The 27,496-nt window shown below is 42.5% G+C and overlaps 1 protein-coding gene across 1 annotated transcript in view; it reads right to left on the minus strand.

Moving 5' to 3' along the window:
* KIF5C (kinesin family member 5C) overlaps positions 1 to 27,496 on the minus strand; it is a 154,437-nt gene that overhangs the window by 63,059 nt on the left and 63,882 nt on the right. Inside the window, exons 5-12 of the mRNA XM_077767822.1 lie at positions 27,128 to 27,232; positions 22,474 to 22,522; positions 22,141 to 22,196; positions 21,369 to 21,456; positions 15,713 to 15,837; positions 13,064 to 13,168; positions 12,544 to 12,692; positions 772 to 920 (exon numbers count right to left, since the gene is read on the minus strand). Coding sequence (XP_077623948.1) covers positions 772 to 920; positions 12,544 to 12,692; positions 13,064 to 13,168; positions 15,713 to 15,837; positions 21,369 to 21,456; positions 22,141 to 22,196; positions 22,474 to 22,522; positions 27,128 to 27,232 — 826 coding nt within the window. The remainder of the gene's footprint in view (positions 1 to 771; positions 921 to 12,543; positions 12,693 to 13,063; positions 13,169 to 15,712; positions 15,838 to 21,368; positions 21,457 to 22,140; positions 22,197 to 22,473; positions 22,523 to 27,127; positions 27,233 to 27,496) is intronic.

Raw genomic sequence — 27,496 nt, forward strand, 5'->3', positions numbered from 1 at the left:
CCTATTTCAGTTAAAAATTTTAAAAATTAAAAAAGACTTCTACTTTCTAACTCCATCACAATGCTAAAATTTCCGAAATAATCTGCCCGCACTCGGATCTGGAAACCCCTCTTCAACGCCTCACCCACAACCCACCCACCCAGTGCATGTCAGCTCTCTGAGATATTTTCTTGGAGTAGAACAAACCAAAGAGAATGTTTTTTGGGAAAAAGAAAAGCTAGTCACGAAACAAGCCTATAAGACTCCATTTTAGCACAGAGCTTCTTGAAGAGCCCTCTATTTCTAGCTCTGAAGAAGCAGAGCATGAAGATCAGTTGGCCCGCTCCCCCCCCACCCTCAATGCAAATATTTGCCAGAGGCACTTTTAACCTCAAATCAATTATAAAACTCACACAGGAGAGAATGACATTTTTCATTTAATCAAAAGCAGTCTGAGCCACAAAGTCTCGGGCACTGCCCTCTAAACCTCAAACATGGCTATCGGAGAGAAGTACAATAATAAGATAGAGGAGGATCTCATTGAAAATAGATTAAGGCAACTTTGCAAATAGTCACTTGCCCACACCATGCATGCATGTCAGCCGAGTGATGGGTATGGGTGGGGAGCTATGCCAGGCAATGTGGAAATGCCGCTCATTCACATAGGTTATTGCAAGGCCGGACCAAGCTGCCCCTTCAGCCCCTCCTTCCCTAGTGTCCCAGGATGCCAGCCGTGTCGTAGGAAAAGAAAAACACACTCGTGCCTCTTTCTTCCTCTCCATTCTTCCTTACCATTTCTCCATCTGTTTAGCTCCATCTCTAGATGCTGGATAACATTCTTCAGAGTCTTGTTTTTCTCTTTCTCTTTTTCATACTTCTTCTTCCATTCTTCTGCTGTCAGTTCTAGGTTCACAGAGACCGTATTCTTGATGGTCTTAGCCCTGAGGGCAAAAACAGAAGGGAAAATTTCTGAGGGTAGCTATTAGTATTAACTAAATCATGAATACAATTAAGGCTCAAATGCTTTCCCATCTGAAGGCTGGGACTGGAGGAGCAGAAGAGCTCCTGGGACCTATCACCCTCCTACCTGCGCTGAAGCCTCTATACTCACCATCTCCTTTTCTGCTTTACCTCCTGCCAGTCGAAATCCCAGGGACTTTCATTTGAATTGTCTCCCAGGGCCATCTCTCTCTCTCTGTTCTAGGTTCTCAGCCCTGATTTACAGTGCTAGTCTTTCTCCAGCATTCAGCAGCCTCCTCCAAGTATCTGGCACACCTCTGCCAGGTCCATCTTCCTAAGTAAGGGTTTCCTTTCTACCCTAACATTTATGAAACATTGGGGCTTACCAAGACGATGGAGACAAAGTCTGTGGCCTCTCAGAGCTTACAGTTTCTCACATCAGCGATACAGACTGAAGTAATGCAATCAATTCTCTTACATTTGGTCCCTACAACCAACCCCGCTGTGTTGAATACACATCAACACGTTTCTCGAGACAGGTGGGTCATTTCGCTGCTTTAGGCCAGACAGGTAAAGCCAAGGCTTCCTGCTGAGCACATGCCCCTGTCACAGGCGACTGTCACCACATAGTAGTGGAGGGCCCACCGTTCTAGGTTCATTCCACTTCTCAAGGAAAGTCCGAAGTCGATCATTTTATTTGCATCTCCTAGTTTAAAACAATTTTGCAAAATAATGTGTGAGGCAAACAAACATGTCTAAGGGCCACCATCTTGTCATTTCTAGTATAAGAGATGCAGTGAATTTCTAGGACGTATGACAGGGGGATATGATGCCACACTGGATGTCCGGACAGTTACTCAAGGGAAACTAGATGAGAGCAAAGCCGGGACAGCCCTGGCTGATACTAAGAATGACATGATTCACCCGGTTTCATACAGAAATGAACACACAGGGGGCACCTGGGTGGCTCAGTCGGCTAAGCATCTGGCTTCGGCTCAGGTCATGATTTCGCAGTTCGTGGGTTCGAGCCCCACGTCGGGCTCTGTGCTGACAGCTCAGAGCCTGGAGCCTGCTTCAGATCCTGTGTCTCTGTCTCGGCCCCTCCCCTGCTCACTTGCTCTCTATCTGTCTGCCTCTCTCTCTCTCAAAAATAAATAGACATTTAAGAAATGAATGAAAAGTTAATTGACCACGGTAGAATCCTGCTTACTCTGTACTTCTTAAGAAGGCAAAAAGTTCATTTAAAAATTGGATATCCTGTTTTATTTGCTCCCCACTGTTTATTCTAAACTCCCACAAGTTCCTGTACTGTCATATTTGCCAGCATTATCTGGTGTGTGATTCAGGTTAATTACTGTTGTCATGAAATGCCATTTTGGACATGATTTCTATTTCAGTGAAAGAAATTCACCAGCCCTCACCAGGACTACAGATGTCATTCCAAAAATTAATTCCTAAAGCAGACAACTAAATAACCCAACTGTCAAAAGAGGAGTTAAAGGATTTCAGTGTAAGACTCCACTTAAGAATTAGTAAAATTCTCCCTCGTTCACTGTAGCTTGAGGCTGCTGTCCCCAGAAGTGCTTCAACTCTAATTTTTCAAATAGCAGCAATTTTATTACTACTTTCAGTCTGTTCCAGCTTGACACTCTCACCTCACCTTCTAACATCCTCAGCTGGCGGCATGGAAGCTTCTCTGTGCAAACACGGACACTGTAGCGTGCATTATCAACTCAGTAAGTCAAAAAGTGAAAAATGACCTATGGCTAAAATGCTTGTGGGCACTGAAGGGTACACTTTGAGGCTACTGGTCTCACTTTCTAAATCATAAAGAATCTCTTAATGATTTCTAGTGATACCAGAAAGAGAAGGATAAGGCCTTTATGCTACCTATATTCAGGCAAGTTTAGCCAGAAGCACACTGTTGTGAGCAGACCCAGCAAGGTTATCACTGGTGTAACTGATCCTCATTCTCAAAGTTCCTTTAAGCTGTCCAGAGAAGTATTTTCTTCCACTTTCATAGTAACCAAGTTACTGGCAGGAAACAGATGGTTCATTCTATTTCGTGATTTAGGAAGAGTTTACCAAAGGTATGAGAAGGGTGTTGGGAAATAACAATGAATAATGTGTGCCCCAAACTAGTGGTGGGGGGCCATTACCACCCGTAGGCTGAAGGGGGGGGCACAGAGGCAGGGATCTATATGAAGGTGGCTGCCCACTAGCATCTGTAACAGCCTTTAATCTGAGGATAATGTCAACCCAAAGTGACCCTGCAGGGAAAGAGCCAAAAACCAATACCCTGACCTCACTTTCTTCTCTTCTGATCACCTGCCAATGTTCCTTCCCATTGGCAGAACCTAACCTCTCTGCCAGAGGCAAGAGAGCCCCTGCAGTTGTCCAAACAGGTCGCTGTCCCAGGGCCCAGAGTGGAGCAGGGATGGTACAGAAATGACCCACAGGAGCATCTGGAGGATATAAATCCCAACTCTCATTTGGAACTCAGAACAGTGCTGGGAAACCCTGTTTCATGCTACTGCCCTATATCATCCCAAACAACAGTGGCATCCCAAATGCCTTTCCATCCACTAAGGTTAGAATATGAAGAAATCAGCCAACATTGATGGGAAAAGATGCCAACCTTTCCCAGAACTGTTCTATAGATTTTAAATAATCTCAAATAGGGGCACCTGGGTGGCTCAGTTAAGTGTCTGACTTCAGCTCAGGTCATGCTGTCTTAGTTCGTGGGTTCAAGCCCCGCATCAGGCTCTGTGCAGACAGCTCAGAGCCTGGAGCCTGCTTCAGATTCTGTGTCTTCCCCTCTCCCTCTGCCCCTCCCCCCTCACACTCTGTCTCAGTCTCTCAAAAATAAACAAACATTAAAAAAAAATCCTCAAATAAAATTCCAGGAGGCTTGTATATGTGTTTAGAAATCAACAACCTGATTCCAAAATTTACAAAGAAATGCAAAAAAGCTAAGAACAGCAAAGACAATTTTGAAAAACGAAGTTAAAGAATAGGATATCAGCACTTATTATACATCAACAGTGAGCAAAAGTGACTGAACAGTCCAGAAACTGTAGAAAAGAAACAGAATGGATCATCCAGAAACAGATACTAGCCTACAAAGTCATCTGATTTATAAGGTGCCCATACAGCACAATCGGAAAGGATGGTCCTCTCAGTACGTGGTGCTGGAGCAAGGGAGTGCATGTGACTGTTTTTCACTCCCCTAATTCCACATAAAAATCTATTCCAGGTAAATCATACACATATATGTGAAAAGTAAAACAATAAAGCCCCTAGAAGAAAACATGAGAATATCATTAAGACCTTGTCGTAGGTAAAGATTTCTCAATAGGACATAAAATTAATGACAAATTTGACTTAATTAAAATTTAAAAACTTCTTTTCGTTAAAACTCATCACCAAAAGACTTAAAACATAAGCTACAAAGTGGGAGATGATATATGCAATACGTTTACCTGGTAAAAGACTTACCGAAAATAGCTCCTATAAACCAGTAAGAAAAAAGGAGACAACTAGCGTAAAAACTGGGCAAAGATTTGAAAAGGCACCTTGCAGAAGAAGTGTCAATAAATATTCCCAAAAGGACACCTAACATCATTAGCCATCAGGGAAATGTAAAATAAAATAATAGGATCTCTTCTCACACCCAACAGAATGGCTAGAAATTTTTAACTGATAATACCAAGTGTTGGTGAGAATGTACAGAGACTATAACACTCTGGTGCTACTACAAAGTATAAATTATTCCAGAGTTTTGGAAAACTCTTTGTACTAACACTGAATATCTCATACCTATGAGCTAGCAATTCCACTCCTAGGTATACAACCAACAGAAATGAGGACAAATATTTACCCAATGACATGGCAAATAATGCCATACTAACTTCATTTATAATATCCCCCAAAGAAAACAGTCTAAATATCCATCAACAGTAGAATGGATACAATATATACTATATTCATACAATGACATACAATATAACTATGAAAAATGAAACTACTACTACATTTAATGACATAGTGAACTTCAAGGTACGATGTCACATAAAAGAAGCCAGACACAAAACGGCTGTGTATGTTATTTATATAAAGTTCAGAGATAGGCACTAGTAATCTATTTTGATAGAAATCAGGATGACAACCTTAAAAGCTGGGTATTGACCTGAAGGGTGTAATAGAAAGGCTTCTAGGATGCTGGGTGATGGTTCCATGTGTACATATATTTGTAAAAATGTATTGAGCTGCACACCTGAGTTTATGCATTTTATTGTATGTATGTTACAGTACACCAAAAAAAAAAAAAAGTTAAAAAAATAAAGTGACATAGAAAGAAATTAAGTCAGATACAAGAATTTCTAGATCATGGAATAAACTAGAGTCGCTAAGAGAGATCACCTGAATCTCAGTGCCTGGAGTTTTCTTTTAAATAGAACAAACATTCTATCTAAGATGTTGAAACCAACCTCACAAAATGGAATAAAGAGTGTCTCAGTCTCCCAGTCCCATAGAGAATTAGAGTCAAAAGACAGTGAACATCTATAATCTCTTTTGCTTTTTACCATGAACTTTAGGAAAATTACAGAATAGAGGCACCCAATCATTAGATCCTATCTAATCTGACCATCCACAGTTCCCTTTCCTCCTGTGTGGATGTTTAGCTCATTGCCAGCAGGGTGGGCTGGGTAGAGGTCTACTGGTTTTTTGCTCTGTCCACTTTAGAGCACATGCAAGTGTCTTCCAACTTCCACATTCCCTGCTCTTTTATTTTGGTTTTCCACATACTTGCGAGCTACAATCATACTAAACAACATTATGTCTCGACTCTTTTCAAATATAGTGAATCAACATGGATGGTGAGTACTCAAGGACTGTGTTATAGACACAAGTCAGGGACTTGTGAGTATATACACATGTGCATTTACTCTTCAGCCTGTTTCCTGAAAGAATTTCAAGTAGCTTACAGGGAAACATAAAATCAACAGGACTGCAGATGGTAACAAATGTTCTTAAGGCAGGTTTTATGATTTTGCCTAGCTGAAGTTATATAGCAATAGTGACACCACCCAGCCCTATAGTTCTGGGAGTTTATCTCTGTGATATAGGAAAACAAGCCAGTAATCTGCGGGAGACTTACTCTAGCCGTAAATACACTGCTCATTCATCATCTTTATAGGTCAATCTTACCATAACAACATTTGGTTAATCCCGATGTAACCTGATCATTCACAAAGGAGCAGAGAAGTATCTTGAGTCTTTATTTCCAAAGACTCTCAGGTCTTTTCAACTGAAGCTCCCAAGCCATATAAAGAAATAAAAGCCTATTCCACAAGTTATATCCAGAGCAGACACTGAGCAAAATCCTAACCAAAGGCTACTTAGGGGCACACCTTAACTAACCTCATATATATATCCTGAAAGCAAGACCCATTTAGCACAAATGAGCCAAATCTTGAAAGTGCAGTTATCAGGGTATCTGTTTTGCAGTTTTTTTGTTTCTGCTTGCTTTGGAGAGTCAAACACTACTTAAATAATATATGATCCAGACTTGCCCCAGATATAATATTTCCTTTCCCCACAGAAAGGGAACAGGACCCAGTTTTTAAAAGATCTCAGTGCTAATGAATGTTAGCCACCTTTGAAGAAAGCTGACCAAGCACAGCAAAGAGCAGAGATGCCCTCTGCCTAGACGCCCAAAGGGAGACAGTCAGAAAAGGATTGTTGTAGACACACTCCCCTGAGGAGTGGAAGGAAGACCCGGCCCCCCTGTCCTTGAACATTCTATTATTTCCTGCCCATCACCTCCAGGTCTTTCTGTCACTGAATTTGCAGTTTACATGTTCAGAAGCATACATCTTAGGCATCTAGGACTGTCGACCATGTCCATTTCTACCCCCGTCGGTTAACCCCACAGGTGACGACACTCCACAGGCATTCTCATAATTCAGCATTTGAATCAAGCCCTTGTTGAATAGGGGAGTCGTAGAACTACTTGGTTCACATCACTCTGCATGATAAATCCCATCCCTACCCAATACCTCAATAACTGCCTATACTTGTACTTTCGGGCCAGAGTCAGTTCTAAATGATATACACGCTACATATCACTGGAAATTCTTCTCATTACTTTGGACCTTCTGGAAGAGCCAGAAAGATGTTTGTTCTTGGCAGGTTCCCACCTCTTGGTTTCAGCATTTTCCTTCCCTCTCCAGGTGTTTAGGATAGTATTGGCACTTGAACAAGGGGCTCCAAACAACCCCACACCTTCAATGTACAGACTACCTCTGTAATGTGTGACTCTGCGTGGTGAACACTGTGATAGAGAGATGAAGATCCTCCTACTGTGGGGTGGGAGGAGGTAGCCCAGCATCCTTCCCTATCAGTAAGGGTTCTTCAGAGAGACAGAACCAATGGCACAGATATAGGTACATAAATGATGAATAGATATATTCACCATATGTATATATCTCCATCTCTATATATATCCATCCATATATATCCATATATATGTCCATATATCCACACATATATATAATACACACGTACATATATCCACCTATATATACACACATACATATATATACATATATAACCACACATATATACACATCCATATATATATTTCCATCCATATATATACATACACACACATACATATATATATATACACACACACATATATAGTATATATGTATAAGATATACCTTAGATTTCTATATTTATCACATGATTGCAGACACCAGAAAGTCTGAAAGCCATAGGACAGGCTGGCAGGATCAAAACTCGGGCAGAGATTGATGCTACAGTCTTTTTTTTTTTAATTTTTTTAAATGTTTTTATTTATTTCTGAGAGAGAGAGAGAGAGCGTGACCAGGGGAGGGTCAGAGAAAGGGAGACACAGAATTCAAAGCAGCCTCCAGGCTCTGAGCTAGCTGTCAGCACAGAGCCCAATGCAGGGCTCGAACCCATGAACCGTGATATCGTGACCTGAGCCAAAGTCGGACACTTAACCGACTGAGCCACCCAGGCGCCCCAGATGCCACAGTCTTGAGGCAGAATTTCTTCTCTGAGAAACCTGTTTTTGCTCTTAAGGCCTTCAACTGATGAGGCTCACCCATATTATGGAGAGTAATGTGCTTTACTTAAAGTCAACTGATGGTAGATGTTAACTACATCTACAAAATACCTTCATGGCAACACCTAGATTAGTGTTTGGTTAAATAATTGAGGACTACAGCCTAGCCACGCTGACACATAAAATCATCACACCTCCTAACGTGCTCAGAGTCCCAGTTCCCTCATAAAACACCTAACCTTCTTCTGGAAACATGCCTGATGCAAAGCACCTTCCCATTTCCTGGTGATGCCATTACCTTGCTCCTGAGTGGGGATGATATAGGGAAGGAAAAATTAAAAAGCTCCAGATTTTGTGTCTGTTTAAAAGCTCCAGTCTCCAGAGAAACACTTAAGAATTACTGATTTGGATAAGGATTTGGCATCTGGTTAAACGTCTGTCACCCACAGTATACCTCCCTTCAAAAACCAACCTTATTGGTGTTCTAGCAACAGACATGCCAACAGGGGATGTTCTGAGTCTATTTCCATTTTATGTCAAAAGGATAGCCAAGGGTCTCCCTTCCCCAAAGTGTTCACTCTTACTCTTGCAGATAATTTGTTATCATGCTCTGCGGACAGGAGTTTTGCATGCACACGACTCAGGACTGTCACAAAACTGGGCAAGGGGTGGCAAAATTTGGAAAAAATTTGGTGGATAAAAAAAAGCACACAGCATAAAAAGAAGAATTTACTTTCCCTAAATTATCAACTCTCTTTGCACATTCAACATTCAAATAAAGCCTTTGAATTATTCATGCTACATCAATCAAAAGTCTTAGTGCCAAAGATGTGCTGATTCAGGCTTTCTCCTAACTGACTGGTCTGCCCCTTGGAGGCTTTATGGCCCCAAACCAAGGTACATTAAATCGGCTTCCAAGATAATTGGGTGATTCAAGTTCATACTTCTAAAACTGACAACAATCCTTTTCGAATAGTGCTACGAAAGTTCTTTGGAAGATTAATTAAAGACTAAAAAATAAAATGCTGGAAGCTAAAAGAAAAAAAAAAATCAATGGAAGTGCTCTAATTTGAGTACCTTCTCCCTTAAAAGCAGGAAGTGTTCCGCTTTCCCACAGTCCAGCTTTTTGACTGTGCTGCCTGGAAATTCAAGTGTTCCTCAAATAGATTAAAAGCTCTCTCAGAACACAGAAAACGGCTTCTGTTTCTTGACTAGCACAAAGCTGGGCACTCAGGGGACTAACGGGCAGAGGCCTGATCAGATAGAAGAGCCAGAATTCACCACTGAAACCAAGAAAGAGATAATGTGCTTTTCCTTTTAATTTCAGGACCTAATCTAGAATCCTAAAGAGTGCTGACTTGGTAGACTGCCCTCAGGCATTTGTAGACTCTATCACGTTTCTACTCCTTCAAAGGACATACTGTTGTTTTATTCAGGGCATCAATACAATAAAAAAGCCTAGCAACAAATATGGACTTCCTTCATGTCCTTGAAAGAAGCACATAGGAATAATGAAGGAACCTTGTACAGCCCTAAGGTCTGACCACCCCACAACAGGAGTATAATGAACGCTCGTTACACTGAATCTGAGATGTGCCCAGCAGTCTTTCCTGAGTTCAAAGTGCTTAATCTCATTAACTGTCAGATACCACGTCTAATCTGATGTTCAGACTTGTGTCTGCTGTGTAATTGGGTTCAATGCATATATTTAACAATAAAGCAGGTATTGGCCCCATAGAGAAGTTAGATGTCCTTGAAGAATCCATTAACTAACTCAGGGATAGAGGGAGAGGAACAAAACTTCACACCTTTCTAATTATAGCCTGGAAAACAAACCAGATCTAAACCTAACCAAACTTCTGGACATCATGGTGTCACAATTCAGCACCTGCCCTAATGTTCGAAGGTATCCTACACAATAAGCCTTTGATTCATCCGTTCATTCATTCAATAAGCATTGATTTAATGACCCTCTGTTGCACACCAGTTGTGCTGGCTGCTTGTTGGGACAACTGACGCAGACGATAAACCCAGTCCCTGCCCTCGTGAAGCTCAGTGTTCACGTGAATCTCATAAAACATGGCAGACCAACCTATTCCAGTTGAAAAGATAACTGACATTTCATTTTTATTTCCTGGAGTCCCAAATTAGCATCAGTATTTCTTTAGTCTTTCATTCCAGAAACTTAATTCTAACTCTACCTCACTCAGCCTAGCCCCTCTATCCCCATCCTGTCCCATACATTCCGTTCCATTCAGGACACCCCCATCCATTCTGTGACTCTCCCAGACTGAACACCGTTGAAGGAGGAGGAAAAGGAAAATCTACAATCACTGAACACGTATTACATGCCAGCCGCCCTTGTGCTAGGTAAAAACTGAAGCAACTCATTAATCCTCCCAACAATTCTCAGAGGGAAGCGTTATACCATTTCTCCCTACAGACGAGGGCAGGGTCTCGGAGAGAAGTAAACAAGAGAAGGGAATGGATCAGTAGCAGTACTTGGCTTCAAAATGGAGTTACTGACACAGAGGCCGGTGCTCATCGAGGTTCCTGATCAAGCAAATAGCCTGCACATAAGAGGCTGTGGGTCAAGGGGCACCTGGGTGGCTCAGTCAGTTAGGCATCTGACTTTGGCTCATGTCACGATCTTGTGGTTTATGAGTTCGAGCCCCATCTCAGGCTCTGTGCTGACAGATCGGAGCCTGGAGCCTGCTTCAGATTCTGTGTCTCCCTCTCTCTCTGCCCCTCACCTGCTCATGCTCTCTCAAAAATAAATAAATATTTAAAAAAACTTTTTTTAAAGAGGCTGTGGGCCAAACACTCCAGTCCCCATCCTATGTCATCCTACACATCTGGTCATTTGCTGGCTATGTGTGGACTCAGGCACAACACCTACCAGCTTTGGATCTAAGCCTCAATGTCATCCTCTGTACACAGGTGAGGTCAGGCTCACCTGACAGACCTGCTATGCGGATTTGACATTCCTGGCACATGCTTGGCCCTAAGAAAACGGCCAGCTATAATGATGATGCTGACGATTGCCTCAGGAAAATCAGAAGAAAGAGGATAATCGTTTGGACTTACACTGGGACTCTTTCTACAGGCAACTGCAAATGCCCACTCACAACAGCAACCCTGAGGCAGACACCTATGCTCTAGGACAGCGCTGGCTTGCAATGACTCCGATTATTTATGCTTTGCAAGTGAGAAACTTTTTTTTATAGAGATAGTTCCTCCATAAATGCATTTGGTTCTGGTTTGCTCAAACATGTCTTCAGAGAAAAATGTTGAAGCTTAAGATGAAGAGACCAGGACAGGCAGGACAGTCACTGTGAAGGTCTGTGTTTCTCATACGCAGATACTGGTTTCTAAATATCCTGTGACCCTTGAGAAAAGTACGTGCTATCCTACTGCAATCCACTGACCTATGTATTTGACTAATCAAGGAAGTGATCTGAGAAGTAAAGGACCCAAATCCAGTTTAAAAGATAGATTAGTTCTACAACATTTTGATGTAATTATTATTTATTTAGACATCCCACAGGTGCCATGACTGCATAATTCTATGTTCTGTTGTGGGTTCAGGAAATGACTGGGGTTTAATGCAGTTTAAACAAGCTGTAACAACTTCCCGTGCAGAATGCCCACCCCCATCTGTCCTTTCTCCAGGCGTCTTAAACTATGTCTCAGGCATAACCACACATCACACTCCTGGGAGGAAGGGGGGTGCGGGGTGGGTACTCTGTGCAACCATTTACAAATAAGGCAGCTAAAGTTCAAAGAGAACTAGGGACTTGTCTGAAGCTCACCAGCTGTTCAGAATTGGAGGGCACAAGAGCACTAGAACCCACATGCTGAGCTGATGCTGAGGGACCATGGCTGAAGGAGGTGGGCCCTGGGCTGTGGGAGGGCTGGGTGAGTGTTAGTTCCCAGAGATCCCGGAAATCTATCTGGACATTTTTGAAGGTGGGAAGATGGCGGCCACCTTGTCCTCCCCTGAGTATACATTGCATGCTTCTTACTCCCAGGGTTAGTATGAAGATTTCCTTCACCCCCTTTTACATTCATGCAACTACTCTACATTCATCCAAATTTCTGGTTCTACCAACTCAGCAGTAGATCCCAAACACTGGAGTTAAAGATAGGTATCAATCTTGAGCTGTACACACTTAAAATCCTGTAAACCTGTAAGACTTTATTCCATAAAGAACAAAAGCAACACCCCATTGAATTACTAGCAATCACATCTATAGTAAGTCTGAGCATCATTTTTAAATATCATAGCCCTGACTGGCTACACTTCTGCCCAAAATTTTAAAACTTAGTTATTCTTTGGCCTCAATGAATGATGCCTCAAGTTTACAAGCATTACCTGCTAGATGCCATTTAGCAATAGGCTGCTTGCCCCGTCAGTCTACTTCCTGGCTGACACCAGCCCTTCACTACTCACTCCTAACACCTGAGACCCAGCTCAGAGCATGGGAATGAGAGACCACACCCACCTTTGCCCAAACATCAGTGTTGACTTGGTCTCAGCCTCATTGAAGACGGAGGGAGAGCAGCAAATGACGATGGTGGTTCTACAGTTCCCACCCAGAGAGTCCTGAAGAATCCGAGTCATCTTGCTGTCTCGGTAGGGCACATGTGTCTTCTATTTAGGAAAGGAAGAAGTATTGGCTATTACAGCCGTTGTCCATTCAACGAAAAATCACAAGCAAGTTAGTGTTGGAGACACTGGGCTTAGAACTATGTGTGAAATAAGAATTTGTTGCCCGGTCTTTGGCTTTGGCCAGAGTTTAGAGGGCCCATTCTGGGACCTGGTAATAGGAAATTAGCAGCACTGTTCATACATTTTAATGGACTAGATCTCCCAGTAGGCAGGGTTTCCACAGCCAGGATTCCCTCTGTCCTTTACCAAAGAAAAATAAACGAAATCTCTGGGATATGTGGCAAGGAGAGTACCCAGACCCCAAAAGTGACTTCTCATAATTTCGTTTCATAGATGGGGACGGGATCACTTACTGTCCCTTCTGCCAAGGCAGAGATCACGTTTCCAAGAGCAGACAAAGATTTATTGATATTTTTAGCTTCGTCGAGAACAGCTCCCTCGGCACCAGTCTTGCTGACCTACCAGAGAGAAGAGAAATCAGTGAGCTGCACACGACAGCAAAAGCACAGAGCAGAAAATTCCAATTCACAGGAGGGCATGGGGCTGGGGGTTGAGGGAGGTGGATGTGAATCCTCCTGGAACATAAGAAAAAAATAAAAGTAAGTAAGAATCACGCTGATCAAACCTTCCCTTGTGCCTGAGGCTAGGGATTTGTCCCCTCTTGTCATTTTCCTCTCAATTAGGTTTTAGGAGAATGGCTGACGGGCCTCCAGGCGTGGAGCTGGATGGTTCCCTGGGGGACATCCATCCAGGGGAACCAGGCTCCGCTGTGCTGTCATAGGGCCAGGGCCCGGCAAGCCTGAGCCACAGCTTCCGTGCCAGACAGAGCCCAGGGGAACTCCCGAAGCGAAAACATCCTAGCCATGCTGAATGGACATATTGGGGAAATGTAAACTATGAGCTCCAACCTCAGGCAAGGAATTAGATGTGGCTGGAGCTGTCCAGACTCCGTTCCCTCCCTTGCTTACTCCCATAACAAGGAAAAAGGGACCGATCATCCCAAAGGGAAGATACTTGGGGGCATCAAAGTCAAGAAAATGTCTGTTACATTGTGGATTTGTCTTTTCTCCTCTGCAGCCACAGAGGCTGCATGCAGCTTCTCCTCTGCTGTGTTATCACTGACAATTTCATACCGACAGCATCTGCTCTAAGTAGAGAGCAGTTTTCAGATGCTAGAGAAACAGGGAGTGCAACACGATTCGTGGCTCTGCTGACTGGACAAACGGTGTGGGCTGAGCAGCTGTTCTCTGAAGAAAGGAAAGCAGGGAAGTGATTTTACACTGCACAGAGACTGATTTTCATTATGAATAAAGGAGAAACTCCTAATGATAGGAATGAGTGCGCGTCTAGCGGGAGGTGTTTCCAAATACGACACATATTTATCTCTGAGAACTGTGTGTGTAGATACCACTGCTGGCAGAGAAATAATACAGCTGAAGGGTCACAAATAATAACAGCCCATTCACACAGTGTTGTTTAAGGTGCTTTCATATGTGAACATCTTCACTTCATGAAATATGCAAAGCAGGTGCAAGTGTCTTCCTGTTACAGACAAGGGAAATTTTGCACTCCAGAGATGTCTAATTGCCAGCCCAAGGGAAAAATGCATTTAGGGGAGTTGGGGATTAGAGCCCAGAATTTGTTCTAGTAGATCACACTGACACATCCACATGGACACATCTAGGGCCAAGGAAAACGGATTTGAGCAAAAGAAACAATGTGCAGGACCATGACGTTAAAATGTCCCACCAGTATCTGACACTGTGCAGGGGACAGGCCTCCACACTGAACTGCCAGCATTAGGCTTCTCCAGACCAGCAAAGCACAGCCTGGTTGCCAGCAGTTAGCCTAGAACTAAGCGGTGCTGCTCCATATTCCCAGGCTGATGCATGTCTCTTTAATTCAAGTTATAAGCCTGTACCAGTAAAATATTAGGTTCCTAACCAGACAATTTTCCAGGAACATCCAGATGACATTACACTCACAGCTTTACACATGCTTACAGAAGTATATTTCGAGTAGCCATTACTTACATGGATGTTAGTGGCCATAACTTGGAGGATAGTAACTCACTGGTGGGGTGCAGTAGGTGGGATCAACTAGGCAGTTCAGGAGACAGACCAAGCTTTAGGGTTGGCCCTGATGGGGACAGTCAGCACGAGGTCACCAGTGACAGAGTCTGCATGGTATGGTGCACAGGGATTGGCTCTGTGATGTCACCCAAGAGGAGCAGCACCCCAGACAGGGTGTGGCAGCAGGAGCCTCTGGGAATGCTATGGAAGTGAGGCTGGGCGAGGGCAGGTGGGAGGCTGGGCAAGGGCAGGTAGGTGGCTCTGGGGAGCCTATCTGGTCTAGAGTATGGCCTCAGGCAGTGCCTTAGAGAACATGGGACAGAGACCAAAAGTAGTCTTGATAAAACCAGAGAAAATGCAGGGCTTTGGGCCAAAATCCTGGCTCCAGGCCGAACGGCCTGAAGGAAGTGAGGCCACCCAAGTGAGGCCCCATCAGACCATACCTATTGCAGAGAGAAGCAGGGAATGCAGGGAGAGCCCCAAGTTCCAGAGCTTCTATCAGCAAACAACCTGTAGACACAGGACTGCGACAGTCCAACGGCAAAGCCAGTTAGTTTCTGGCCTATTTGAGCCTGGCACAACATGAGGATCTTCCCTTTGCTCAAAGGGTCATGTCCCTCCCGCATTTACACTGCTGTGTTTGCCAGGCTAAGTGCACACCAACACTTGCTTACTGTCTTCACTGGGGCCCATTCAGCACAAACCCGAAGTGGCATTCACAGTACTTCCTGTGACGTGAATACGGGACTTCAGGACCAGAAATGAGAGGGCAGGGAAACGAAGGTTAAACTTAGTAGCCTCTTGGCACAACACCAGAAACTTTAAAAGCTCTTTGAAACCCAGGAATAGAAAGGATATAAAAATTATACCACTGTACACTGAAGCCGGTAACAGGGAAATTACAGATAACACAAATAAGGAACCAATTACCTTTTCGCTCCCAGCCAAATCAACTAGATAGAGCTTCCCACTGAGCTTTTTTTCGGTCTCTACATTCTCTTGTTTAATATTGATCAGGAAGATACTGTGACTTCTAGAGCTGTGTTCATTCATGTCTGAAAAGGAAAATAGTTTACTGCTCTGCAAAGAACAGGAAGCTTAGGAAGCAGGTCATTCATCTAAAAAGCACAACAAATCATGCTTAATAGCTCCATTTTTTTAAGTTAAGTCCAGCCAATTCTCTAAAAAAAAATTTTAATTGATTTATTTTGAGAGAGAGAGAAAAGGAGGTGGGGAGGGGCAGAGAGACAGGAGGGGAGAGAGAATCCCAAGCAGGCTCCACTCCGTCAGCACAGAGCCCTACATGGGCTTAAATTCACAAATCGTGAAATCATGACCTGAGCCAAAATCAAGAGATGCTTAATCGACTGAGCCACCCAGGTGTCCCAGTCCAGTCAGTTTTTAAAAGTATCTAAAACCACTGTTTCTTTTAAAAACCAATACTTGTTCTACAAATGAAAGATTTAAAATAACTTCACACAGCAAAGAAATTAAGAATCCCAGTCAATGGTTCAATATAACAGATTCCCTAGCTTTGTCTGAAATCCTCCATCCATGTTCCAACATCCTGTTCTAGTCTGACCTTTGGCGTCAAAGAGCTCACACCTCCCTCCCCCCTCACGTTTAGTCCCTTACCCTTTATCATCGTGGTTAGTGTTCGATGTGTTCTATTTTTGTCATGTGTATAACTCTCTCCTTATCGGTACTATAGCAAGCTTTCTTAAGGAAGGATTATGATCTTAAGGTTTAAGACTTCTTTTTTCCTTTAACATAGTTCTATAACCCAGGCTAGGTGCATAGTATTTCTACATACTAATAATAAACAATCTGAAAAGAAAATAATTCTATTTAAAGTATCAGATTAAATATGCTTCATTAGTACCAAATACTAGAAATAGAAATCTTTTTGGACCCTGATCTTTGTTAACTAGGCAGGCAGAGAACTCAGTGATGGTCTTATTCAACCCCCACCAGCAATCACTTCTTAAAGCCATCTTTCCAGGCGCCCTTGTCCAAGGTGGCTGAAGACCAACACTGGACCTCAAGATCGTGAGTTGTGGGTACAGCAACTCAAAGAGGAATACCGATCTCTTATCTGATATGTAAAGGATAACAAGAATGTGGACAATGATTGGTTCCAACTGGAATCCAACAAGGAAGGGACTCGGTGTTTTGGAAAATGCTGGTACATCCATGACCTCCATGAGTCTGACATCAAGTGTGACATCCTATCACATACTCCATTGCTGCTCCAGAGATTACTGTTCCTGAATTTGACGGAAAAACAGCAAAGATGTCCAGGGGTGGTGAAATATTGCTGACCAATCACTTTAAGTCTTTGTGGACCAAGGACATGCTCAAGTTTGGACTAGTTCACCTCATGGCTATGGGGCTGGCTCCATGGCTGGTGGTAGAAATCTCCAATCTGATTCAGAAAGGTGTGACTCAGCATAAAGAAAAATGCAGCCAATGAAGGATACAGCCACTGAGGCAAGACAGAGAGACCTTCAATAGGCTATGTTCTTGTTTTTTGTGCATTACTCTTACTCATTCAACTGCTTCTCCTCATCCTCCTTCACCAGTAATTGTTACTAAGTAGCTGCACCAGGCACTGTTGAAAAAAATAAACAGTACTGCTACTGAATTTCTAAGGCTCCCCAGGGAGGGGGAAGACTAGGACTTTGGGAAACCAAAAGGCAATCTCTATCTCTTCTCTTCCCCAGGAAGAAGAGGAGGTACCCATAGTGGGTACATAGTCTTTTTGGTTTCTGGAGATAACGCATGAATAAAAGGTGCTTTCTTTGGTAGCAAAACAAAAACAAAAACAAAAACAAAAAACAAAAAACAATAACTTTCTATAATATATGGGAAAAAACTAAAGATTCCACAAAAAATATGCCAAAACTAATAAATGAATTCAGAAAAGCTGCAAGATACAAAAATAAGTAAAAATCAGTTGCATTTCTATATACTAACAATAAACAATCTGAAAACAAAATAATTCCACTTAAAGTATCAACAAAAAGAGTAAGATACTTAGAAGCAAACTTAAGACTGTATGCTAAAAACTACAAATTCAGGGGCACCTGGCTGGCTCAGTCAGTAGAATATGCAACTCTCGATCACAGAATTGTAAGTTCGAGCCCATATGTTGGATATAGATATTACTTCAAAAAATAAAACCTTTTTTAAAAATTAAAACTACAAAATGTAAGAAGACACAAATAAGTGAGTTGGAAGGCTTCACGTTGTGAAGATGTCAATACTACCAAAACCGATCTAGAGATTTAATATAATCTGTATCAAGATCCTAGTCTGTTTTTTGCAGAAATAGAAAAGTCCATCATAAAACTCATATGGAATTTCAAGGAATCGCGAATAGCCAAAACAATCTTGAAAAAGAAACACACTGGAGTTCTCATACTTACTGATTTCAAAACTTACTGCAAAGCTACAGTAATCAAACAGTGTGGTATTGGCATAAAGGCAAACCTATAGACAGATGAATGAGAGCCCAGAAATAAACCCTCACATAAAATGGTCAAAAATAGTTTTCAACAAGATTGTGAAGGTCACCTGCAAAACAATGAAGTTGGACTCTTACCTAGGCCATATACCAACTCAAAAAGGATCAAAAACCTACACAGAAAAGCTAGAACTATAAACCCTTAGAAGAAAACATAAGGGAAATGTTCCGTAACACTGAATTTAGCAATGATTTCTTGGCAATAATACCAACATCATAAGCAACAACAATAAAAATAGATAAATTGCACTTTATCAAAATTAAGCTTTTATTCATGAAAGGACACTATAAACGGAATGAAAAAGGCAACCCACACAATGAGAGAAAAGATTTGCAAATCATATATCTGATAAGGAATTTAGATTCAGAATATATAAAGAACTCCTATAAATCAACAACAAGAATAAAACAACCCAATGTTAAAATGAGCAAAGGACCTAAACAGATATTTCCTCAAAGACAATGTACAAATGGCCAATAAGCACCTGAAAAAAATGCCAACCATCACTAATCATTAGTAAAATGCAAATCAAAACCACAATGACCTCACACTTCACACCTATTAGTACCGTTACTGAAAACAAAAATAGGGGCACCTGGGTGACTCAGTCGGTTAAGTGTCTGACTCTTGATTTCAGCTCAGGCCATGATCCCTGAGTAGTGGGATCCAGCCCCACATTGGGCTCCATGCTGATGCTGGAGCCTGCTTAAGATTCTCCCTCCCTCGCCCCCTCTCCCTCCCTTCCTCTGCCCCTCTCCCCAGCTTACACACTCTCACTCTAAAATAAATACATACAAACATAAATACATAAATAACCTTTAAAAGAAACAAAAATAGTAAGAAGTATTGGCAAGGATGTGGACAAATGGAAACTTGTGCACTCTTGGTGGGAATGTAAAATGGTGCAGCTACAATGAAAAACCGTATGACCATTCCCTAAAACATTAAAAGTACAATTAACATATGACCCAGCAATTCCAGTTCTGGGTGTATACCCAAAAGAACTGAAAGCAGACACTTGAACAGATAGTTACACAGCCATGTTCCTAGCAGCATTATTCACAACAGCCAGAGGTCGGGAAGCAACCCAGGGTCTACATGTCTATCTATGGACGAATGAGTAAACAAAATGTAGTGTGCATATACAATAGAATATTAGTCAGCATTTTTAAAAGAAAGGAAATTCTGACATTCGTTACAAATTGGATGAGCCTTGCAGACATTATGCTAAGTGAAACAAGCAAGTCACAAAAAGACCTATATTACTCCACTCACATGAGGCAGCTAGAGTAGTCAAATCCATTGAGACACAAAGTGGTATAGTGATTAACAAGGGTTGGGAGGAGGAAGTGTGGGGAGTTGTTCGATGGGTAGGGGGTTTAACTTTGAGATGATTAAATTCTGGAAATAGTGGTGATGGTTGCACAACACTGTGAATGGACTTAATGCTACTGAATTATACCCATAAAAATGGTTAAAATGGGGGGTGCCTGGGTGGCTCAGTCGGTTAAGCGTCTGACTTCGGCTCACGGTTCGTGTGTTCAAGCCCCGCATCAGGTTCTGTGCTGACAGCTCAGAGCCAGGAGCCTGTTTCAGATTCTGTGTCTCCCTCTCTCTCTGACCATCCCCCACTCTTGCTCTGTCTCTCTCTGTCTCAAAAATAAATTAAAAAATAATTTTTTAATGGTTAAAATGGTAAGTTTAGTGTGATGCATATCTTACCAAAATCATTTAAAAACCAACTAACTGGAATGATAAGAAAAAGAGTAATGTTCTAGACCAACAGTTCTGAACCAAGGGGCCAAGATGGATTGTCAAGTACGCCATGAATAACTTGTGACTGACAACAGCTTAAGAAATCAAGTAAATAATTTCCCTATAAATGAGAGATGCTATTAGGATAAGAATATCAGGCTTACATTCTTTCAAGTATGTGTGTAAGCAGAAGAGAAAGAAGTAGAATTTAACCTATACTGTATACATGTCTAGGCTCACCTATCAAATCTGTCACACATGTGATTATCGTCTGATAGTATGTCTGGTAAAGAACAGGTTGAAAATTACAGTTCTGGATGACAGAATCATAGAGCCTCAGATGGAAGAGACTTGAAGAGGCTTGACCAATCATCCAACCAATGCCTTAATCTCTTGTAAACCTTACCGAAGCTTCCTGCCGCTCTAGGCAGCAGGCTTTAGTTGGGGCAGCTATCGGATTAGAGAGTAGCTCCCACAATCCTGGGTGGTCTACCATTTGGATTAAACAAAGTACACGGACTTTCTTAATGACTGCAACTTGAACACATTAAGAAATATTACATCGTCCCTATGTCCTCCTCAGAGTGGTTTACTCTCTTCCAAGCTAGAAATGCCTAGTTCTCTCAGCTCCTCTTCATCTAAACTCTGGTTTGTCCACATCCCTCTGAACAGGACAGACATCCACCATCTTTTCATGGAGCATCTGCTGCTCTAACAACTTATGACCCACTTCCCTGAGGTGTGTGCAAACATCGAGGAAGGCAATGCAAGGAAAACAAGCTGACCTGAACGTGCCTGGGATTAACACAGCACAGAAAAGTTTTCAGTAACGCTCCTCACTCTACTGTCTGAGCTCCTCCTTGCTTTCCTTTTCCCTTTTCACACAGGGCAGAAATCTAACGTAGCTTCTTTCCACACGTATGACTGGCATATAAAATTTGTTGGTTTGCATTTTTTTTAACCTGAACAACAACGTGGTTGAAATGCATTTAGAAGCTGACTTTTAATCCCCTTTACTTGGTTGGTTGCTTGTTGTTCACAGGGTCCAGACAAAGGGAGCTGCCAGGGCCCAGAGAACCTCACCCGCTATTTCCAAGAGTTCCCTGCACGGCAGAAGGTACTGCTTCCATGACTTACCCAACACACTCGGACTGCACATACCTGTGTGTCTGCGTCTTACCCACTGCTTTACAACCACCTTCTCCTGCGTTATTTCACTTGGACCTCATAACCCAGCCATCCTGGGGGGTGGGCAGATGCTTGTACCCTAACTCGCAGGGGAGGGAACAGAACACCAAGCTTACTTGTTACAGCCACATGTCGGTTTGCTTTGCCTTCATCTATCACATCCATGACTTCCTCCGGGCTTGACACAAAGCGCTCGGTGCACCCCTGCAAAAGAGTCAGTTCAGGTTCACTGTTAAAAGATCGGAAAACACCTGTACTTTAAGACAGCTAAACATTTTCCCTTTTTTTCTCCTAGAGGTGCTGGTTAAGAGCAAGGCTGCAGTGTTGATCCACAACTTTTCCTCCTGCTTCTCGCTTGAATTCTACATGAAACAGAAGTATGAGCAAACCCTGGGAAACCCGGAAGTAAACCATAAAAGAAATGCCAGGTTTTACTAGGTTCTTAAGTACCTGTTCATACTCAATGGCAGTAGAAACAGAAAATAAAGGAAACCAAGGAGAGAAAAAGAAATGGATGAAATTTTGCTTTGCCTTCCATTCTAGTCCCCAACTTTAATTAGACACATTCTAGAGATAATGCTATGATGGGTTTCCCCTACTTACAAAGTATGAGAAATTATCTTCCATATCAAAGCCTCTTCACATGTGAATAATATTTGTTCACTTCTCTAATTCTTACCTCATGTAATTAGACATCTGTGGTATATTTACAGAGATACAACTGAAGAAATTAAATGTCAATTTTTTTAACCAGATGAGTATTAAATATAAGGAACATGATGAAATACCTACATACACTTTATAGGTAATATTCTGAGCATATTATGTAATAATTATGATGACAGTGACCAGAGACAAGTCAATTGCATCATCAAGTTTTCCTCATACCTTTACGTACGGGACTCTGTTTTTGTCTTCATGAACAGCCAAGTTCGTCTTGGATACTACAGAGATAATAATGATGACATGCAGAGGAGAAAAGAAAAGTTAAAGACTCTGTATTGGAGGATAAAGAGAAATTGTTACCAAAGATAGGCAAATCTCGTGTCTTTGCCATAAGCAAGTTGAAGCCTTATCTGAGAATAAGCAAATAGTGGAAAGGCAATAAAAGATCTCTATACATTTTCATTAATTTCTTAAGTAGAAGTATTGTGAATTATTTCAACTTCCCTGGACCTTAGTTTGCAGAACAAATAAAGGACAAGCATTCAGGTTACTCACCATCCAGTAAGTCCCTGATTTTGTCCAGGTAGATCTCAAAATAGGAAACCTGGTTAAAAACAAATGGGGTTTGAAACAGAAATGCCACACTGTACTTGAAAACTATCATTATTAAAACTCATAGAAGCCTCTGTCATGCACAAAGTGAAGATTCGGCCGACTCTACGCTTCCTGCCACGTCAGCCTGCTCTTGCAGGCCACCTTGTGCGGGCGACTCTCCATGCATGACGGCCCTGGGGTCTTGATTCAAGTGCTCCTTACATTGTGTGCTGGGCAGCCACTTATAGAACAACTCTACCTTTCCCCCATATGAGCACCATGCAAACTTCTAGGTAAGAAAACAGTTGTAACAGAAAATGTCCTTTGCGAATAACTGTCCAAAATCAGTAGCCTCTCCTCGTGTGTGACATGGACACCCTCACCAGACCAGGATGAAAGACTCACATGAAGAAGATAAGGGTACTTTGCTTGGAACTACAAGAGGTCAAGGGTAGCTTGCAGTGAGCCGCTGATGGTGGCCAGATGTGGGGAGTCCAGGAAGGGTTTGAGCAAAATGTGATTTAATGAAAGACAGTCTGGACTGCGAGGGGGAAAGGAAGCCTTCCCACCAATTATTCTCAAACCCCAGCCCCAGAACCACCTACATCAGCATCACCCGTAGCCTTTATTTAAATTGCAGCAGCATGAATCCTATCACAGTCCTCCTGAATCCGAATCTCCAAGAATAGGTCCTAGGAATCTACTTCTAAACCCCCTGGATGGTTCTTATGCCAGCTGCTATCTGAGAACAGCTTGAACCAGATGTGCGATCTTGGGGCGTTATTTCACATGTAACCAAGACAAGAAGTCTCAGCTTTCCCATCTGTCGAATGAAGCCACTTTAGACTTGATGATGTCAAAAATTCTGTCTAAGATTCTGCACTCTTTGTCTACACCTGCCTTCTTTCTGTCTCCCAGATCAACTTTTCTTTACGGGTTTTTTTAAAACCTAAACAAAGGAATGGATAAGCAAGTTGTTAAGGAAGGAAGAAGGTGAAAAAATAGTTGTGTAAAGTTGGGGTGTAACTCTATAGGTGAAACCTCACTCCCGCATCCTAGCTCTGAACCAGTTCTACCTCTGGTTGTGGGAAGTGAAGCCTCCCCAACCCAACACTAGTTCTCACCAACTCAGCCCCATTTATTACCTTGCCTGTGTCTCAGCCTAGAGCCTCCTGACTTCCCAGTTTCTCTGAGATCTGGGGCTTCAAACTCGGGAACCTGTAACTGGGCATCCTCTCCATGTTGCCCGTCACCCTAACAACCTGAGCCTGCCTGATCATCTGCCAAACTCGCCAGTCACCAAGCCTTGCACGTCACAGACACACCTAGCTGACCTTGGAAAGAATTGCTGCTCCTGAAACTTCTCCCTGTGGCTGGAATCCCAGGGTCTGTTTGGCTCTAATCTTGAACATCTTTCATTCAATTCCCTGTAGCCAACTCAACCCTGGTTCCAATCCATTCTATGCATTTCAGGATTGTCTGGTTTTCATTAAGACTTCTGCATCTTTGAGGGGCACCTGCGTGGCTCAGTCAGTTAAGTGCCTGACTTTGGCGCATGGTCTCACAGTCGGTGAGTTCAAGCTCCACGTCGGGCTCTCTGCTAACGGCTCAGAGCCAGAAGCCTGCTTCAGATTCTGTGTCACCCTCTCTCTGCCCCTCTCTTGCTTGATCTCTCTCTCACTCTCAAAAATAAATAAACATTTAAAAAGATTTTTATTTTTTTTATTTTTTTTTTAATTTTTTTAAAAAATGTTTTTATTTATTTCTAGGAGAGAGAGAGAGAGACAGCGTGAGCAGGGGAGGGTCAGAGAGAGAGGGAGTCACAGACTGAAACAGGCTCCAGGCTCTGAGCCGGCAGTCAGCACAGAGCCCGACGCGGGGCTCGAACCCACGAACCGCGAGATCATGACCTAAGCGAAAGTCGGACGCTTAACCGACTAAACCACCCAGGCGCCCCTAAAAAGATTTTTAAAAAGACTTCTGTATCTTTGAGATGTACACATGTGTCTATTTCCATAGATTACAGAGCAGTTACACCAAAAAGCAGTCATAAATTACATGTCAACAAATATGGCAATTAAAATCCTGTTCGCATTTAATATTGTCTTTTACCACTGAAGATACTGGTGCGTTGGGGGGAGGGGGAGGTGATTTTGTTATTTTTGTCATCTCAAATGCTTTATGAGACCAGGTGGAAGGAAAATAAATATGCATTGTTTTGCGTTAAGAAATAGCATGCTCAGAAATAACGTTTAAAACCTCTATGGGGCTCACTTTGAGAAACAGATTTTCAACAGTGTTTTAATTAAGCCTCTTTTTCTTGATTAAGCCTGTCACTGTTCACTTCAAAATATGGAACAGTCGATCGCTCGCCTTCCCACTTACGATTATGACGTATGAAATAAGTGAGCATAACTACAAATGCAGAACACAAAGCCAGACTGTAAGTCAGCCCTGGGACTTGGGTGTTGTTTCTTCTCTCCTGCTTCATGCTGGGGCTGTTTTTATCTTAATAAGATTCAAACTATTTTGAGGGCAGTAATTGGTTTAACATCTTACTCCAGGATTATCCCATAAGAACCCTACAGTAGTTTAAGGTATTTAAATGCAAACAGCCTTAAAGATGTACTAAGCTCCTAAATCTTGATCCCATCAAAGCAACAGGCTTCTGTATCCTTAGATATGAAGAACCCCGCAAAGAGGAGAAACCAACATTAGCAAATAAAGGGAGGAAAAAGATTTGTAAAGTAAAAAGACTTGCCGGATCTAATGTATAATGGGGCAAACAGATGTTGCCTTGATTTTATATAATTTAGGAAAGGCACATCGCAGAAATAAACAAGGGTGGAAGTTTAATATAATGGAAAAGGTATTGCAAGTAGGATTGGTGAGATCAAGAGTTTAATAACCCCATCTGTCACCACTGCCAATAACCTGATATGTGACTATGTGACTATGTAACTGTGGCCAGACAGCACTGTCTTTGAACTTCAGTTTCTTCATCTCTAAAATGATGGGCCTAAGGCACTAAGGTCCTAGTCTTAAAGGATGGTCAGCCTCTTGGCTCATCTCAGCTCCAAGTCTTCTTAGAACTGCCTCTGTCTCTTCCTCATCCCCTGTCCACACCATCCCCGGTCGCCATGGCAGGAACTCAGCCAGCCATGTGTATCCTGGACAGCACTAATCAGAGCTGGGGGCAAGCCCTGCTGCGGCCTCCGCCCAGGAGCCTGCTCCCTGGAGAGTTAGGACTTGGGACTAAGGGATGTAGAACAGAAGCTGCCGTGGTCCTTTTCCCCTTACCCACACACCCCTCCCTCCCCAGAGACAAAGCAGTCAGACAGAAATGCAGGGACTGTAACAGGGACAGAGTTTCTTTTGGGGGTGATGAAAACGTTCTGGAATAAGATAGTGATCATAGTTGTGTAATGTTGGAAATATACTAAAAACCACTAAATTGTACACTTAAAAAAAGAATTTTATGGTACATGAATTATATCTCAAGCGTTTTAATTGAAAAATATATGTATTTTTAGAGGAAGAGCAGGGTCTGGATTCTTACCTTTCTACAACCCCCCAAGCCCCATGCCTTCACATTTTGCATCTTCTAACAGTTTTCTCTATCTGCTGAAACAAGTGTCTTTCATTCACTTGTAAACAAAGGGGTTCCATTGAATGCACCCTTAATACTCATTGTTATGAATTAACAGCTATAGTTGAGAGTAAAAATCTCTTTCAATTCAAATTTAAGTCAGAGCAGGGGTTCTGGTTTTATAAAAAACAAAACCCAGAGAGGATAACGCCCTTCCCTAATACATGTCAGAATGTGCTCCTCCAAACACTAGTCTATCGTACCCCAAAAGGGGAAAAAATATGTCTACAGTCAAATAAGCTGGAAACTGTCCCCTTTGTAGAATTAGACTACATACTAGCATATGTAACTTGTGATGAATTTAACATTGTTTGACAAAACATTTTTCCAGCTTATTTGGCCACATAAACCTTTTCCCTGGTTGCCCACCTATTAATCATATGAGGGACTGTGTTCCATGAAACATATTTTGCAAAATGTTGTCCTAACCTAATCATGGGCACATTCCAGTCACATCTATAGAAATCCACAGGGTAAAATATAGAATTCACACAACTATCAAGATGATTCCACTCTAAAGAAGGCTTTTACTTTATCTTGGTATTTCCTCAGTATTAGCCTGAACCATTAAATAACTATGGCTTTGCCTACCATGGCATGTCATGGTATGTATTTAAAGTATGTATTTAAAATACATAAAGATCATCTTTTGTGGGGCACCTGGGTGGCTCAGCCGGTTAAGCATCCGACTTTGGCTCAGGTCAGATCTCACGGTTCGTGGCTTCGAGCCCCGCGTCGGGTTCTGTGCTGACAGCTCAGAGCCTGGAGCCTGTTTCGGATTCTGTGTCTCCCTCTCTCTGCCCTCCTCACCCCCCCCCACTCATGCTCTGTCTCTCTCTGTCTCAAAAATAAACTATATATTTAAAAAAAAGAGATCATCTTTTGTGTACATATAAAAAGAAGAAAGCTAAGAAACATGATTCGGGGCTCAGTTTCTTCTCTTCGGACTTAATCAAGGGGACTTACCTTGATGTGAAATTCCAGGTTTTCATCCATGGAATAGATGTGGTCAAAGATGTCATGCGCAATCCTTGGGATGATCCCCATGAGCTGAGGGTCATGTAGCTTCCCCTAGCGTGAGACAAAACACAAGCACAGGCAGCTAAAGAGTGCCGGGAAACCCGTCCGAGAGACGGGACCACACTGGGATGCATGAACAGAACCCCGTGGAAGAGGGAACACCCACACACGCACGTCTGCTTCCTCGGAGGGTCCTCCTGACAGGCCAACTGACCGTAAGTTCATGGAAGTAGCTCAGCGTGTTGCTCTTTTTGCCGGCAGTGGGGGGGCTTGCTCTGTCAGGGTCTGCAGCCCAGAAACACTCACTCCTGCCGC

This window comes from Crocuta crocuta, unplaced genomic scaffold, assembly GCF_008692635.1.
Source record: "Crocuta crocuta isolate KB4526 unplaced genomic scaffold, BGI_CrCroc_1.0 scaffold154, whole genome shotgun sequence".
NCBI lineage: Eukaryota > Metazoa > Chordata > Mammalia > Carnivora > Hyaenidae > Crocuta > Crocuta crocuta.